A 16,172-nucleotide genomic window follows, 5' to 3' on the forward strand; every position below is an offset into this window, starting at 1 on the left:
GGCATGGAGTGGGCCCAGGCGATGGTGGCAGCTGTGCTCAACTCCCGCCAGCACAGTGCACAGCTTCTCCAGCTCAAACTGGGAGGGGTGTGGTGGAGGGGAAGCAGCGGGGTATAGTTCCACACCCCAGAATCCCAAACATGCCCCCTGAGGGAACTTGGAGAGAAACCTCGAGAAAAATCACCTCCTCTCAGCAGGATTTGAAAAGGTAGTCTAATCAGGAAACTAAGAGGAGTGCTTGGGACTCTGAAAATGGCCAGTTCTTTTCCACCTCTGCTGTCTTCAGGCACGTTGCAGACAGGCCCTTGGCCAGCAGTTAGCGGAGAAGGCTGGCTTCAGGCGCCACTCCCACCGGTTCGCGTCCCCCCTCAGTTGACTCAGCCCCTGCCCATCATCTAGCAGTTCTGCTATCCTCCAGAATTCTGCCTCTGTGAAGACCCAGGGAATGACAGTATCTCCAAAGAGCAGAGATTCCCTTTCTAGAAGGGTCCAAAACTACCTGTTTTGGTCTACCAAACGCCCACTGACAGCACAAACCGCTTAGCGTGCCACCCAAGGGCCTTTGTGACCTGGCCCCAGCCTGCCTGCGGATCCTCACGGCTCGGGAACACTGAACAACCTACCATTCTCAAGCGTGAGCCATGCCTTTTCTTGGCTCGATGCTTCCACACCTGGTGAGCTCTAAATCACCACCCAAGTGCCTCCTCCTCTCTGCAGCCTTTCTAAATGCCACCCCCACTGCCCTGAACCCCTCCATGTGCTACCAAAGCACTCTGGAGAGGCTGCAATTTCTCCACTTACTACACCTAGTTGTGAGTGTATGTTTCTCCCTTTAGCCCAAATGTGAGCTACTCAAGGGTCAAGGCTGCTGTATTCCCTTCATCTCTGGACCCCAGCCCGGGCCTCAGATAAGGAGAGAAATGTCTGTCGAATACAAAGTGGGAAGAAACCGTGCTAATGTCGCTCTTGTAGAGGGAAACTGGGATTCCAGGGCTCCACAAGGAACCCTTCTGCCAGAACTTCCACTGTTGTTGACAGAGCCTTACTACTCGGGCTCTCTGGGGACTCAGAAGAGAGCATGTGAGGTTACGATTCCACGACTTCAATCTGGGATCACTGAACAAGGGGGCTCAGGAAGAATAACAGGTAATGGTACAGGACATGTGGGAGAGTCTGTTTTAATGAGACTCGTTATTTATATATTTGTATACATGTACACGTACACACACAAAAAGAAAAAAGAAAACAAAAATAGATATTACAGCTTAATAAAAATTACAACTGAGCACTGTGGGCTGGAGGTGGGATACCCACCCAGCAGCACACCCACCCTGACGTGCCATCTAAGGGCCTTGAGACGGGACAGCAGGAGGGAGACAGGAGGCTCAGCCCACAGATGGCTCCTGTCCTCCTCAGGGCTTCCTTGCACTTTGTTCCTGGCATTCACCCCTTCATGTCCTTCCTGGTCAGGAAGGGGGCGAGGGGCGGGGAGCAGAAGGAGGTATAAGGTGGGACGGAAAAACAAGAGGGATCCTGAAGAAGGGAAAGTTAGGGTAGGTAGGCAGGAGTCAAAACAGGAGCAAGAAGCTTCTATTTGTCATCCCAGGATTTGGCAGGGGTGAGGAAGAAGACACAGGGAAGGGGAGATGGGAAGGGGAAGATGGGGGCGGCAGGTAACTCGTTTCTCTCTCACTGTCTCTTTTGGGCAGTTCCACTTTATGTTAATGTCAGTCCGAGCCAGGCCCAGAGAGGTTCCAGTGACAAACTAGTGGTTTATGTCCCAGTGGGATAGATGATCTAGGAAGTGAACTGCAGAGCTGGCAGGAAAAGCTGGGGTCCTCTTCAGTAAGACACAGATCCTGGTTCCCGGGGAGCAATGAAAAGGACATCGGCTTTGGCATTGATGCAGTAGGTGACGACAAGAGAGAAGACGAGGACGCCGAAGCCCACCATCAGGGTGATAAACTGCAGGAGGGGGTGGGCAGGGAAGGAGAAAGGTGCTCTCAGAACTCAGTGTAGTTGTGGGTAACTGCTTGGGGCTGGGAGCCAGGGCACTGGAACTCCAGAGCTGGCTCCAAGCACCAAGTACTGAGCAATCATAGGCAACGTCTCCCCATTTGAAAAGAGGAGTAAAGTACCTCTGTCCTTGCTTCTGCCTTTTTTACTTAGATTTTAAGCATCCAGAAGGTAGGGCCCACGACTTTGATTCTCTTGTGGCCAATTACGTGACTGACTCACTTGTGACAGGTGCTCAGTAAGTTATTAGATTGACTCGTCCTAGCGATGGCTCGCGGACATACCGGATGGGAGTGGAGCTGCGGAAGGGCTACATAGGGTCCACAGGGGAAGGCATATCTCTTTGGGTCTCCATGGGAACATATGTCCAGAATGAACACATACGTAAACTATCAGTGAAGACAAGCTTCCTAATGGCGCATGCTGGCTGACCAGGGACAGATTTGCAGCAGGTTTTTGTGGCAAATCTGGGGCAAATGGGAGATGGAAGGGGGTAAGAGACAAGAGGCAATAAAAAGAGGTCAAATAGACCTCTGCCACCTCCCCCACGCCCCACCCTCCCCAACCCGTGTCTCACCTCCAGCTCTTTGCTGGCTATCAGAAATATCCGGGCGCGGATGTCTTTCCAGCGGCTCTCAGTCCATGTAGAGTATTCAGTAGAGCCCCACTGCTTCAATTCGAAGGCAGGGGACAAGGCCCTGGCGAGTCGTGCCGTGGAACGCACACACCGGGGACGCCGGTCTGTCTCATTGGAATTCAAAGGGCCCTGAACCCAAGCGTACTCGTACAGCTGCACAGAAGACAGGCCACAGCAAACGGGCTGACAGGATCCTCTCCCTCTCACTCCCTTTACCCTCTAGATGGTCCGTTTTTACCCAGGTTACTGCCTCTTCAATACTCAAGTTCAAAGGGCTGCAACCCTCCACCTCTCCTTCCCAATCTCTTGGGTCCAATTGGGCCTAGGAGATCCACCAACTTTCCCAAGGGAAGGGGACCCTTGGGGCGCCTCCAATGTCCACTACCACTCACATCCTTGTTTTCAGTGGGGACTTTACTCGGATCCTGGCACTGCTCTCGGGTAAGGTCGATCACCTTGCCAGTCAAATTTGCCAAGGCATACTGTACAACGTAAGTGGTGTTGGTGGGGCTGGAGACGGCGATGTAATGCTGAAGAGGCCCGTCACCTGACCAGATACCACAAGGGAAGGGAGGATTTGGTGGGTGGAAGGTGGGGTGCAGATGGTTAGGGATAGGAAGAGCCCAGGGACAGGCAGGAGCCAGAGAGGAGAAAGTTAAGAGAAAAGGATCCAACAGATATCAGGAGGAAGAAAGGAAAACAGGGGGTAAAGAAAATAGGAAAAAGGAGAAAGGAAAGGTTAAATCAAAATGATGACTTTTTCTCTATCCCTTCCCTTCGTTAAGGGTCCCATCGCACACCAGGTGCTTACCCAAGTAGGACCTTAGGTCCGGTCTGAGGATAGACTGGAACCACGAGTTGTTGGCTCTAACCAGGAACCCATAGAGCAGGCGGGTAACCTAGGATTGGGACAGGGAGAAGAGAGACCCCTGTGACTTGGAGCCCAAGGAAAGAATTATTAGTGGAGATCCAGTCATGGGGTAGGAACCAGACTGGCCCGACACTGGGGTTGGGGAGTCGGTGGCTGGTCACAGGATGCAGATGAGGCTCACCCGAGAGCTCTCTGGGGCATCAGTGATCCTCACCTGCACATCCAGGGCCGCTGAATGCCAAGGTTTGGGAAACTAGGCAAGGGACCAGGATAAAGGATGGGGTAGCCTGCTGTGTAAACAGACAGAAAGGAGCCAGGGCCCACTTGCTCTTACCGTTTGGGGATCGGCCTGAATGGTGTCGCTGAAGTTGGTTCCTCCTGCGAGCTGGTACAGTGCACGTCCCAGCACCGTGGCCACACCTGCCAGAGCCTGTAGTAGGTGAGGAGGTGGCTGAATGGCCCAGGTTCTCTGACCTCCAACACGAACATGCTAGCCGTCTGCACTGTGTTCCCCATGCTCCCACCCAGCCCGGGTGGGTGCTACCTTGGCAGTATCTGTCACAAAGTTCAGGTCCTCTTCAGGGCTCTGCCCTTCAGGGTAGGTGACATTAATGTTCTCAGCAGTGTCGTAAATGCTCTGGTAATAGCTGCCAGGAAAGCCAGCATGAGCCTTGGCTGCACTCAGCCAGGGCCCTGCCCTTTCCTCCCTCAACTATCCCTTCTGCAGGAACTTGGGATCTCAGTTTTCCTCATACAGGGAGGAGGGAAGAGAGAAAATCAGGATTCCACACTGAAAAGGCGTAGAGAATGGCGAAGTAGGAGTGAGCGTGGGAGTGCTTAAATACAAAGACTCGCCTGACCGACAAGATAGAAAAGGTAAATAAGATCACAATGCAGGAACCGTTCCTTCCTGGGAGATCTTTAAACGTAAGAGACACTTCCGTGTCATTTGGGTCGGAGATACAGGAGGGTGGCTAAGACGACTCTCAGAGAACCCTGCCATACGTTATCAGAGCAATCATATGATTGTTTCAATGTACATTCATACTGAAGGTGGCTGGGAGTAGAGGGGGACGAGCAGGTCTGTCCACAAATATGTAACACTACACTGGGTCAATCCACCCTGATGCTCCTTGGGAAGCCCCAAGACAGATCTTAGAAGAGAAGCTAAGAGGAGAGCGCTCCCAGCCTCTACCATCACTGAATGCCTGCCCCCCACAGAATCAAGTCAGCCTCACGGCCAAGTCCAACATATGTTCAAATGATGAATCACCCCTCACCACAAAGTGATACAGAAGACAGGTTTGGAGAAGAGAGCTGACCCTATGTATCAGAACCGTCACCGCCCTAAATAAATGAGAAGGTGCTACTGGGTGGGGGCTGGAGAACCAGAGCTTATGCATTTTTACTCAGAAACTCACTTGGCCTGTTTTGAGAAGGGAAGGAAGGCTGGGGGCTAGCAATCCAGCCTGAGTCAAGTCCCCTGTTACCCTAGGCCTCAAGTTAGGGGCAGTTTAGAGGTGCCTAGGACCAGGAGAGAGGTGATTACCAGGGCCTCATCCTTTATTGCTGGAGCCCCCTCAGCTGTAGAGACATTTTTACGCCGACACTGAACCACGCGCACTTACCACATGGCAAGAACATGTTACATTTCACAGAGTATGAGTACTGTCTGCGGCACCCTTGGGCGGGCCATAGGCACCCTTGGGCGGGTCATAGAGAGCAGGGACAGCTCTCTGTGCTCCAGCCAAAGAACCTCCAACATCATTCCGCCGCGCGTTTGAGATGATGCCCTCTGCTGGCAGCCCTGGGGAACTCAGGCCCCTGGAGAGCTTTGGAGAGGTGGAACCACAAATGAGGAGGATTGTGCTAGGAAAGGGCTCAGGGTGAGGACTGTTTTCTAAGATGAAATGTCAAGTCAAACGCGGGGACCAGGTTAGATGTGAAAAAGACACTGAGCAAAGAACACAGATTGACCTGAGATTTTGGTGAGGGTCGTGTGGGGACAGGGGCGAGCAGTGATCTCTCTTGACACAGAGACATTTCTCTCTATGGACCTCTGGCTGCAGAACAGATTCTCTTTGGGAACAAAGAGGATGCAGGCTAGGTGACTCTTACTGGTTTTGGAAGACAGCAGAGTGGTCAGCAAGAACAACGCCAGAGATGTTTTGAGCTCGAAGAAATCGCTGCAGAGAAGATGGTGGGAGAGGCTGGGACCGATTCAGCCTCCTGAGGACTACAGTAGGGACGCCAGCACCGCTCTTCTCCAGGGTGGTCAGGAGCTCCTCCACCTGGGGGATGAGGGGCATTAGCTGATGGGATGCACTGGGGAGAGGAAGCAGGAAGGGTCTCTCTTAGACCTGAAACACTCTCTACTTCAAGTCCCCAATCTGTTGAGCAGCCTTAAATTCTCCTAGATCTAAATCCTTCAAGCCTTTTGGGATCAAGGCTCTCTGAATTTTCCTGCAGCTCCCACCATCCTGTTTAACTTACGGCACAGAGAAGTAAGAGGCCTGTGGGTTCTTTTTTTTCATATTTACAGGTAAACCCCACTGTCCTCAGGACACTGTCTTATCCTCAGCTGATGTTTTACTTATTATTTGCTGTGTAGAACTGGAGGAGCAAAAACTAATACAAAACAATGCTGAATGCCACACCAGTAGTCCACTCTGTAAGGGCTGTAAGAAGCCAGAGCAGGGATGACACTGAAGCTGGCATGGCAGGAAGAGGACCTCAGGGAAAAAAACAGACCTATTTTGAGGGAGAGAGGGTCTTGAACAAGGAGTGAGGAAAGTGGAAGACAGTTTGGGTAGGGAGTCTTACACAGCCAGGATGAGGAAGGGCAGCCAGGACAGCTGGGTCCCTGGGGCAGCAGGAGAGAAAGGAGCCACTCACATCCTGTCCTTAATGGGCAGTGATAGTTCACTAGGCACCGAATGATCAGAGGACCATCCATCCCAGGGAACCAGTGACAGGAGCTGAACTCATGGTTTTTCCCGGGGAGCTGTAACAGCCGGGTGTTCACCCTTTGGCCAACACCCAACCTAAGGTCCTGTTTCACAGGCCGTGGAGGCTGGTGCGGATAGGGCCAGGGCGAGAGGGTGCCCATATTCTGAGCTGTTGAAAGGGGAAGTGAGGGGAAGAGATGCTCAGATTACCTGGTTCTGTACAGTTTCATTTTTCTGAGACATGGGGTCTGTGTGCATCCAAAGCTCTAGTGAATTTCTTAAGGCCACCTGAGGGGAAGATGAAGAAGCAACATTTATAATTAGTCTCCCATTCTGGCCCATATCGGGGAGAAAAGAGTGGGATCAGAAGTCAAGGGAAGAGGTGGTGGCACCTGCAGTGGGTACAAGAGAACAGCAGAGGTGAAGCTTTAGGAGGTAGGAAGGGGTGGAGGATACATGCTGCACACCTGTCCCAGCTCCACGAATGAGTCAATGTTCTCTAACTGCACAGGAAACTTGCCATTTTTCATATCGTAGACCATTCTTGAGCTGCCAATGTAGTCAAAAGTTTCCTGAGGGATGGAGATGGGTGGGAAAGGGAACAGAGATTCCAAAGTGTTAGGGCAGTCTCAGTGCCTTGGGGCCAGATCATCAAAGCTGTAGTTACAAAGGTTACTGTCTGTGTCATCTCAACTGCTGTCCAGCTTAGTCATGTGACTCTGCCCTCCTCCCTACCCCAGCTCCCAGCTGTGGCTATGCCTCACATGTATGTGTCACAGGACTTCTCGAGCCCAGATGTGGGGAGAGCAGCCTAAGTGGAGGCCCAAGGCAAACATCAGCTGCTAACCGCCTGCTTTTTGCTTCTCCCCCACCTCGGCCGACTGAGCCACGGCTGCTGTTCCTTTACCCTAGGGCCAGTCTGTGGTGGCAGTGGGGAGAGGCAGGAGCCTCAGGGCTCCTGGGTGGAGGTGGCAGGGAAAGGGTCCAGAGAATGTAAAAGAATGTTTCAAATAGACCGTATCCGTGGGGGAGTGAGGGAGTTGGCAGTATACCAATTCCAGGTCAGGGTGCAAAGGCTTCCTACAGTGGGGGAATCTGAAAGGGCGACACACATAGACACATCTAGAAGCTCTCTGGTGAATAACAATTAAGTCAAGTGCTGAGATCTTCCCCAAACAATGGCCACTCCCATCTTTACCACCCGCTCCTTCCCAGCCATCCCACCCCAGCCAAAGAGCCCTCACCCCTTGGAAGAAGACAAACATGACATTGCGGGGCAGGGTGGTCACATCGGGCGCCTTCTGCAGAGCTTCAGCTGCAGCCAGCTGAGTGACGAAGGAGGCAACAGCACTTTCAGCCCCTGGGGCCACATTCCAGAAAAAGGAACGACTGTCCAGCTGGGCACGGCAGACAAGGCAGGGGAGGTACACTTTGAAAATGGAAATTCGGGGCAGGCCCCAATCCCCCTCTCCTGTTCTGGCCAAGAAAATATTCATGTCCTGCGGCGATGGCTAGAACCCCAGAGTCCCACAGCCCAGATCCCTCTGTCTCAGGCTCCCCACTGTAGCAACTCAGACACCTCATATGCCCAAAACAGGCCTGCCTGCCCTTTCTGTGCCAGCCCCGCTCACCCTGATCAGGGGCCAACACTCACCCGGGTGGCAGCCACCACAACCTTGTCATCGGGCTCCAACGTCTCAGAGGTATTTACAGGCTTAAGCATGCTCCATACGTTGTAGTCGGACAGGGGGTCACAGACGATTTCTGAGCAGGACACAGACAGTGAGAGATCAACAGGTAAGGGAGAAGGTAGCTACAGAGAAGGCCCAGAAGACCTCTCTGTAAGTCATTTTCTGTCTCCACTCTTCCACGTTGGTTTCTCTGCCACCGTCCACTTCTGGGACAAGCTGCCTCGATTGTGTAGAACTGTTTCCACTTCTCCCACCCAGTGCTCCCTACCTGTGCCCACTCTATCTCGATAGTGGTCTCACCCACATTCCCTGGCCTGACCCCTCCTCCCCACCCCAGGGCACCCAGCTCGCCTCGGACCTGTCCTACCTGGGTTGATGCTGAAGGAGCTCTGGATGAAGCTGCGTCGCATGCAGGTGACGGTACTGATGACGGCGTGCATGTGTGAAAAGAGCTGCATGGCACACAGTGGGAAGGCCGGTGCTGAGCCGTTCTGACTCAGGTTGTGATCGCGGTAGCACTACAAGGGGAGATGAACCCTGATGAGGCAGCTAGCTGTGGAGTCCATCCCATAACTCCCAGAAGGAGGAGGGCCCAGCTCCATTCCCACATCTGTCCCTGAGCTAAGTTGTCCTGGTACAACCACAGGAGCTATAAGGTCAAAGAGAAAAACTCACCAAGAGGTGCCAAGGGGCACAGAGTCAATGACTTAGTTGGGGCAGATGAAATTACCCTATACCAACAGCCTGCCCCAATTCGGAGCTTCAGCCACTGTTCCTAATGTGATTTGCTGTAAAGAGCACCAAATTGAGAGATGAAAAATGAAATTCAAGATGTTTGCACATCAACTCACCATGTAACTTTGGACAAATCTCTTAACTGCTCTATGTATCAAAATTAGAGAACATTAGATTAGAATTAGAGAACATTAGAGCTAAAAAGAATTTCAGAAATTACTGAATTGAATCTCTCAATTTCTAGTCCAATGCTCTTTCTTACCACACTAAGGGTTCTTAACCAGGACTCTATACCTTATCTCATATTAAGTATACTTTATGTTTTCTTCCAGTCTAAATGTTATATTTAATGCTATAATTTCAGGCAGGAGAGAAGACAGGGGAATGTGAGAAAAATAAACCTCTTGGCTCTTCCTGGAGCAACTGTTTTTCAGAGGGTGTACTAGCAGAAGAAGACTCTCTCTAAACAGGAGAAGAGCCTAAAAAATAATTCTCTTTCTAAGTGGAATTGCTAGGAGCTGGCAGAGTCATTACCTGCTTAATGACATTGGTTTCATTTTCATCTTCAAGAAGGAAGATGGGGAAACTGAAGTCTTCATAAGCCAAGCCATCGCCCAGGGGGTTCCATGCTATCTCTCTGCAGTGAGCAAACTCTGGCCCATAGGAGTTGGAGTAAACACCTGAAAGGGAGGACAGGGGATAGGATGTTGGGACACCAAGGACTCAGGGACCAGGTAAGGAAGGTGGGCTAGGATATCATAGGATTGGGACTAAGAGTTCTGAAGGAGGCGGTGACTCAAAGCAAGTATCAACCTATCACCACGTACAGTAAAACAGACACTGGTATCAGGGAGCCCTAAGCTGGGCAGTCAGGGATCTGAGCATGTGACAAAAAGGGAGGATGGAAGGTAAGCAGAAGAAAGGTGAGCAAGAGAGAGAAGGGATGAGTGGTAAAGACAAAGAAACGAATCTTCTGTTTGAGTCAGTTGCTCACACTATACACAGACAGACGCACACCTCTTCCCAAGCCCTCCAAGATGTGAGAATGAAGCAACAATGAGCTTTGGGTGACAGCAGGCTCCCCTGATCCCTTGGGGCTCTTACCAAACCCATCATTGGGACACTGCACACTAGGAGAGAAGCCTGAGGCAGGACTGGGCTTGGCTAAAGACACTGCAAGACCAGCAATTCGGCTGGTTCTCCCCTTCAGCTTCTCCATCAGATTCCTGGAATAGGGTGACAATGCCATGAACAAAGGCAGGAAGGTTATCAGGCAGCCCGACATCCTGCCCCCTAGGATGGAAACAAATGGGGAGTTAGGGGAATCAACACTGTCGACTCATTTCTTGTCTTTTCGGTCTCTTAGCTTCTGAGTGAGAACCATGACCTGATCTGAACTCAGGGCTTAATCTCATCTACGCTGTCTCTGTGCACCCCTTCTTCCTCCCTGGGGTCCGTATTCAACTAGAGCTCTACTTACAAGGTCACCGAGACGATTCCTTTTAATGGCCCATCTTTTCTTCAGAGGATCACTCCAACCCCTGCCCTGATCGGACCAGGGCAGCCAAGGGAAGTTTTCACTCACAAGTGTGAGGACTGTTCACTGACACTTCCGCTCTCTGGATGCATTTCCTCAGCAGGAAGACAGAGTTCTTACCTGGTAAAGAGCGTGCCCTCCAGCAGGACCACATAAGGGGGGTTAGGGCCATCGGTCAACACCCACTGTAGGTCTTCTTCCTTCTGTACTACGTGGATAACCCCTGTGTCCCCACTAACGGAAGCTGCCAGAACAGAATGGGACAAATTAAAGCACCCACAGCTGACCATTCTGACTTTGCTTCACTGACTCTGCAGATCATTTATGCCCCCCACAAAATGTCACAAGACATTGCGTAATGCAGCCAACTCTGGACTGTAACTGAAAGGCTGAATTGCCCTGGCTCCATTTGAAGGCTACTAGGAGGGAATGGAGGACAAAAGAGGCCCGAAGTCTACTCATTAGAGGCCTTGTTTGTTAAATGTCAGAAAGGCTCGACGATCTTCATTTTCTTGCCCTCTTCCCTCAACCTCATTTAGCCACATATACAAGATTCTGTAACAGCAGACACCAAAGTCTTTACACATGCATGTTCTCCATGAAATGGCAGGATCTAGATCTCAAGCTTAGAGTTCTAGCACTGAATCTTCCTTTGTGAAAACATATGTGTAGATTTCCTTGACCTCATAGCCTCCTTGGATCTCCATTCCTTTGCCCTATTTGGAAATGACTTTACTTGCTTTTGGCCAGTTTTGGGAAAGGTTAATCAAGAAGTTCAAGGAGCTCTGTAGAATAGTTTCCCAAACGATGGGCCTTGAATAGATTAGGTGTGCTGATATCGAGTCCTCTCATTGCTGGGGACCGAGGGTTTCCAAAAACCCTACACTGGTCACCCCAGGCCAGGAGCAGACTCATCCATTACCCCAGGATGCTCTACAAATATCATTTTCTTTTATTTTAAACATTTGTTTATTTATTTGGTTGCACCTGGTCTCAGTTGTGGCAGGCAGGCTCGTTAGTTGCGGCATGCACGTGGGATCTAGTTCCCTGACCAGGAATCGAAACTGGGCCCCCTACATTGGGAGCTCAGAGTCTTAACCACTGCACCGCCAGGGAAGTCCCAAATAACATTTTCTATATGTTTCATGACAAAGACTGGAAGGCACCGCTCTAGAGGATGGACAATCCAGTCCAGAATGACTTGAGTTCTATGTAGCAATACCCTCAAGTCCCTAGTGATCCATGTAGACATCCTAGGGTCTCCCCACAAGTTTTCTCCCCACTCAAAACTGGATGTGTTACTCATAAATTGTTTTAGAGCAGTACTTCTCAACCCTGGCCACATATCAGAATCACTTTGGAGTTTTAAAAAATAGAGATGCTTGTGCTTTACCTCAGATCTACTCAATTTAAATCTCTAAAGCTGAGACCCAAGCATGTGTAATTTCAAAACACATCACATGGTCCTTTAGTAGGCATGAGAATTATGGCTCTAAACCAAGACACTGGAATACTTGTAACTTGCAAGAGACAAAAACCACAGATACTTTTCAGACTGCCAGCTACGAAGAATTTTTCTCCCATGGGATCTGGTAAAACATAGATATAGAAGCAGGTCCCCAACATTCAACTAAGTCATATATAGCAAATACTTCAGAAGTTCATGTTGATAGTGATAAAACATAGAGGAAAATCAGAATCTGGAATAACTCTGGTAAAGATTTAGCTACCAAATGGCAGTTCTAAGTAAAACAGCAGACAACAGTGCGTGCCACAGCATTTAAAACACAAGAAAAGGAAAAGCTCATCTGGCAGATAAAAAATATGTAACTTCAGCTCCAAGGAGGACAGGAAGAAGACAAGCTATAACACAGGCCTGAAAAAACCTGGATTGGACACTGGGTTCCCACTGGTGACTGTGTAGTCTTAAATAACTTATTTACTTTCTCTGGTCCTTCAATGAGGAGGAGATTTTCCACCCCTATTCATCTCATACTGTAGGAAAAGAGTAAAAAAGGAAAGAAAGGAAGGAAAGGAAAGAAAGCTACAGGTAGCCCCTTATGAACACTTTTAAAAGGGTCCAACAGAAATAGAGCATCAGAATCAGAAAATCAAATCTAGGTCTTTCTCTCCAAATTTAAGCGGGTGTAGCTTGCTCAGGATGGACAGATATGAAGTAAGACTGAGAAATAAGTATGTTGAAAAGGAACCAAGATCTTAATGAGGAAGTGTCCAGAGTCCAGCCCCACTGTGTTGGCACCAGGCTTTATCTCTAGAGGCTACTGCTTTGCTTCCCACAGGGCTGCTCTAAGAACATGCAGCAGAATGACTCATTCCCAAAGGGGATATCTTAGAGCTCAGCTTCAGGAGGATGTGGGCCTAGCCTTTTGCACTAGACTGGGGTTCCAGCAAGACCAGCAGTCTGATCTCAGCCCACACTGGACCTGGCTCCCTTCTACTCACAAATCTAGTTTAAGAACAAAGTCCAGGGACCTCCCTGGTGGTCCAGTGGTGAAGAATCCGCCTTCCAATGCAGGGGACGCGGGGTCGATACCTGCTCAGGGAACTAAGATCCCACATGCCGCGGGGCAACTAAGCCCATGCGCCACAACTACTGAGCTCACACACCTCAACAAGAGAGCCCACGTGCCTCAAACTACCGAGCCCACGTGCTCTGGAGCCCACATGCCTTGGAGGCTGCATGCCACAACTAGAGAAGAGAAAACCCGCAGGCCACAACTAGAGAGAAGCCTGTGTGCCACAACAAAGACCTGACATGGCCAAAAAAATAAATAAAATACATAAATAAAATAAATAAATATTAAAAAACAAAACAAAACAAGGTCCAACAAAAATTTAATTTGGGGGCTTCCCTGGTGGTGCAGTGGTTGAGAGTCCACCTGCTGATGCAGTGGACACGGGCTCGTGCCCCAGTCCGGGAAGATCCCACATGCCGCGAAGTGGCTGGGCCTGTGAGCCATGGCCGCTGACCCCGCACGTCCGGAGCCTGTGCTCCGCAACGGGAGAGGCCACAACAGTGAGAGGCCCGCGTACCGCAAAAAAAAAAAAAAAAAAAAAATTAATTTGGGACTGTTTGGAACCAGTTAACCTACTCCCAGTATTTCCTGTAGTAAGGATATGGACAATTAATGTAGAGTATAGCTAGGGGAAGGATGGCTAGAAAACTAGTAATTGCCACCTTGAGCAAGTCCTTCACTTCCCACTGTCTACTTTTCTCCAACCAAACTGGAAGGTTTCAGACAATCACACAGTCCTGCTGAGACCACACTCAGCATCATCAATAAACACCTATTAAAGGCAGTCTGACTTTCAGTTTTGTGCACTTATATTCTAACCATTTTTACAGGAGTAAATAAATTCGGAGGTAACCAATTTGATGACGAAGAAGTCAAGATCTGACTCTAAGTTTCCTGCATCCCTGCAAAACTACATTCTGACAAAGCTACTATCCACAGAACAAAATCTGAAGATAACAGGTTAAGCAGCAAAGGAACTAGGGATTCAGCCTTCAGATTACAACTTTTTTCCCTCTCATAGTTTTATAACTGTACCACATTGACAGGGTAGCCTGTCTTGGAACACATTTACAAAACATAAAGACAAATCTAAATCCTTTACTATTTCCTTTTGTAACTATTTGGTTTCTCGATGCCTTCTTCTTCAAAGAGTTCACTGCCTTAAGGAAGCCCATTTTGGTTCCAAAAAGAGCATTCAGAGTGCAGGTGATGAGTGGACTTCACAGAATAAGAGGCTTTTACTCCTTACAAAAGACTATAACTTTCTATCTAACCAACTGGGTGGTTAAGAGTCCTGGTTTAGAACTTAGACCACTGGGGCTCAAAGCCAAGCTTCATCACTTAATAGCAGAATGATCTTGGAAAAGTTATTCAACTTCACTAAGACTCAGTTTCATCATTTGTAAAATGGGGGTAATAACAGGACCTACTTATGGGGTTGCTGTGATGGTTAAATGAGATGTACATGTAAGAACCTTGTATGTAGCATTTCCTAAATGTTTGCTCTTATTAACTATCTCACCTGGTTTGACAAATGGTTCTCTATCACCTACTACCCACACCGCCTAATTTGTGTGCTACGACTCCCAAGCAGGACTTGGATTATTATACCTAGGGCACAGACTGAAATATCAATGGCCACGAACACAAATCCCAACCTCAACTCACACTGGCAGCCAATCTGATGAGTAGCGTTGAGCAGACGGACACAGGGAGCTGTTTTATTTAAGGGGATGTAGATCTTCTTCTCCACTGAGTTTCCTTCACACAAACCTGATCAGAAAATAAAAAGTATAAGAAGAAATTGAGAGACAATGGTACTAGCCTTCATCATGTCACAAATTTGTTGTATGGCTTGAGTATATCATACTTTCTAAAATGGGACTAATGTCTATTCTTCTCACCTCCTGGGCACATTATTGGAACAAATAAATGCACCCAGCTATGTACCACAAAGAGTTACTACAAATCATAAAGCAACTGACATTGAAGCTAAAAGACAAAAAACTTGATTTGTCAAAGGAAAGGTATTTAACCTCAGGTGTACCTGCTTCTGGTTGCATGGACAACCACACTTCTGCTTTTCTCTTCTGTATGTACATGACTAATTAGTTAATAAATGGGTGCCAGTCTAAGAATATAGATCACAACAGCAAAAAAATCTTGAGACGTTTTTCCAGGGGTCTGAATGGAACTGGGAGAGAAAACTTATGCCAAACACACTGTCAGTTAATCTAACATCAGTAAGTCATTTCTGTGTGCCCACAGTGTGAGGCAGCTAGTTTCTCCTTTGGGGATTTTTAAAACAAACAATCTCAATTTGGGGGAAGATATCGTCGTGGTTATAAACAGGCATGTTTGTATTTTAGGGCTTGACCAACTAGAAAGCCATATACCAGAAAATAAATGGGTGTAAGCAAACACCTGTGCGCATTATAAATGGCTAAAGTTTCTTGAGTCATTATTTCACGGCATAGACAGTTAAGAGAACTAATATCTTACCTTAGTTTCACTTTATTGATGGGACAAACTGAGGTGAAGGACAGGGACGCGGGTTTACAGTGGAATAACAGAGAAAGAAATAAGGCATTTACCTTCCTAAGCGCCGCAATGCACCCACAGAACCAAGCGCGTTTATCTTAAAAGTCTAAACGCACTGGGAAGAAAGCTGAACGCTAACTAACACCTGTCCTTTCTGATTGTGCGTGGGGTGGCTGGGGCCGTGGGGGAAACGAGATACCCGGACAAAGTAAGAGAAAGTGAGGCTGGAAGTCCAGGAAGAGGCCTGGAGGAGGAAATTGGTCTACACGACGTGCCGCGGGGGAGAAGGGACCTTCAGGTCCAGGCAAAGGGGGAACTTCTGTCGTGGGAACGAAAGAGAAAGAGGATTTACAGGGTGGGGGGACGGAGGGGCGGCGGGGACCAGAAGGGAGACGGCAGCGCTCGGGCCGGCCAGATCCGGAGGATTCTTCTTACAAACTGGAGCTCACGGGCGGGGTAGGTCTCACCTGCCAGTAGGACGCAGAAAGACACAAGGCGAAGGAGACTCCGACTTCCCAGGTCGGCCACATAGCCGCCGCCATCTGTGGCCATCTTGCGTCTCGGTTGAGCGGAAGCCTTGGTTCCCTCCTTGTCCGGCAGTGGCCTCTCTAGGCCAACAATGGCGCCGTCTCTGTGGCCCGGAGCTCCTGGGGCCGGAA

The 16,172-nt window shown here is 49.3% G+C and overlaps 1 protein-coding gene across 2 annotated transcripts; it reads right to left on the reverse strand.

Annotated features, from left to right (window-relative positions):
- Positions 1–1,162: 1,162 nt before the first annotated feature.
- On the reverse strand, positions 1,163–16,147 carry NCSTN (nicastrin). 2 transcript variants are annotated; one of them, XM_030842205.2, is made up of 17 exons: positions 15,981–16,146; positions 14,641–14,745; positions 10,556–10,679; positions 10,003–10,124; positions 9,433–9,578; positions 8,531–8,681; positions 8,127–8,236; positions 7,717–7,869; positions 6,940–7,044; positions 6,683–6,760; positions 5,643–5,815; positions 4,069–4,171; positions 3,859–3,954; positions 3,465–3,552; positions 3,046–3,200; positions 2,594–2,806; positions 1,163–1,965 (listed from the first exon to the last, which is right to left on the reverse strand). In XM_030842205.2, exons 1-17 carry the CDS (start codon positions 16,063–16,065, stop codon positions 1,843–1,845), a joined length of 2,130 nt encoding a protein of 709 aa, XP_030698065.1. In that variant the 5' UTR covers positions 16,066–16,146; the 3' UTR covers positions 1,163–1,842. The 2 variants fall into 2 exon arrangements, with proteins under 2 accessions (XP_030698065.1, XP_030698066.1); XM_030842206.2 differs by lacking the exon at positions 1,163–1,965 and adding an exon at positions 1,995–2,483 and having other exon boundaries at positions 15,981–16,147.
- Between the last annotated feature and the right edge of the window lie 25 nt (positions 16,148–16,172).

Source organism: Globicephala melas, chromosome 1 (assembly GCF_963455315.2).
Source record: "Globicephala melas chromosome 1, mGloMel1.2, whole genome shotgun sequence".
In the NCBI taxonomy this organism is placed as follows: Eukaryota; Metazoa; Chordata; class Mammalia; order Artiodactyla; family Delphinidae; genus Globicephala; species Globicephala melas.

Bases quoted from the DNA above. Each gene is read 5' to 3' on its own strand.
- NCSTN (XM_030842205.2), bottom strand. From the start codon at position 16,065: ATGGCCACAGATGGCGGCGGCTATGTGGCCGACCTGGGAAGTCGGAGT. The intron at 9,579-10,002 runs GTAAGAGCCCCA...CCTCCCTTTCAG, and splicing joins GTGTCCCAATGATGGGTTTG to GTGTTTACTCCAACTCCTAT. The intron at 7,870-8,126 runs GTGAGTGTTGGC...TGCCGTGCCCAG, and splicing joins TTGTGGTGGCTGCCACCCGG to CTGGACAGTCGTTCCTTTTT.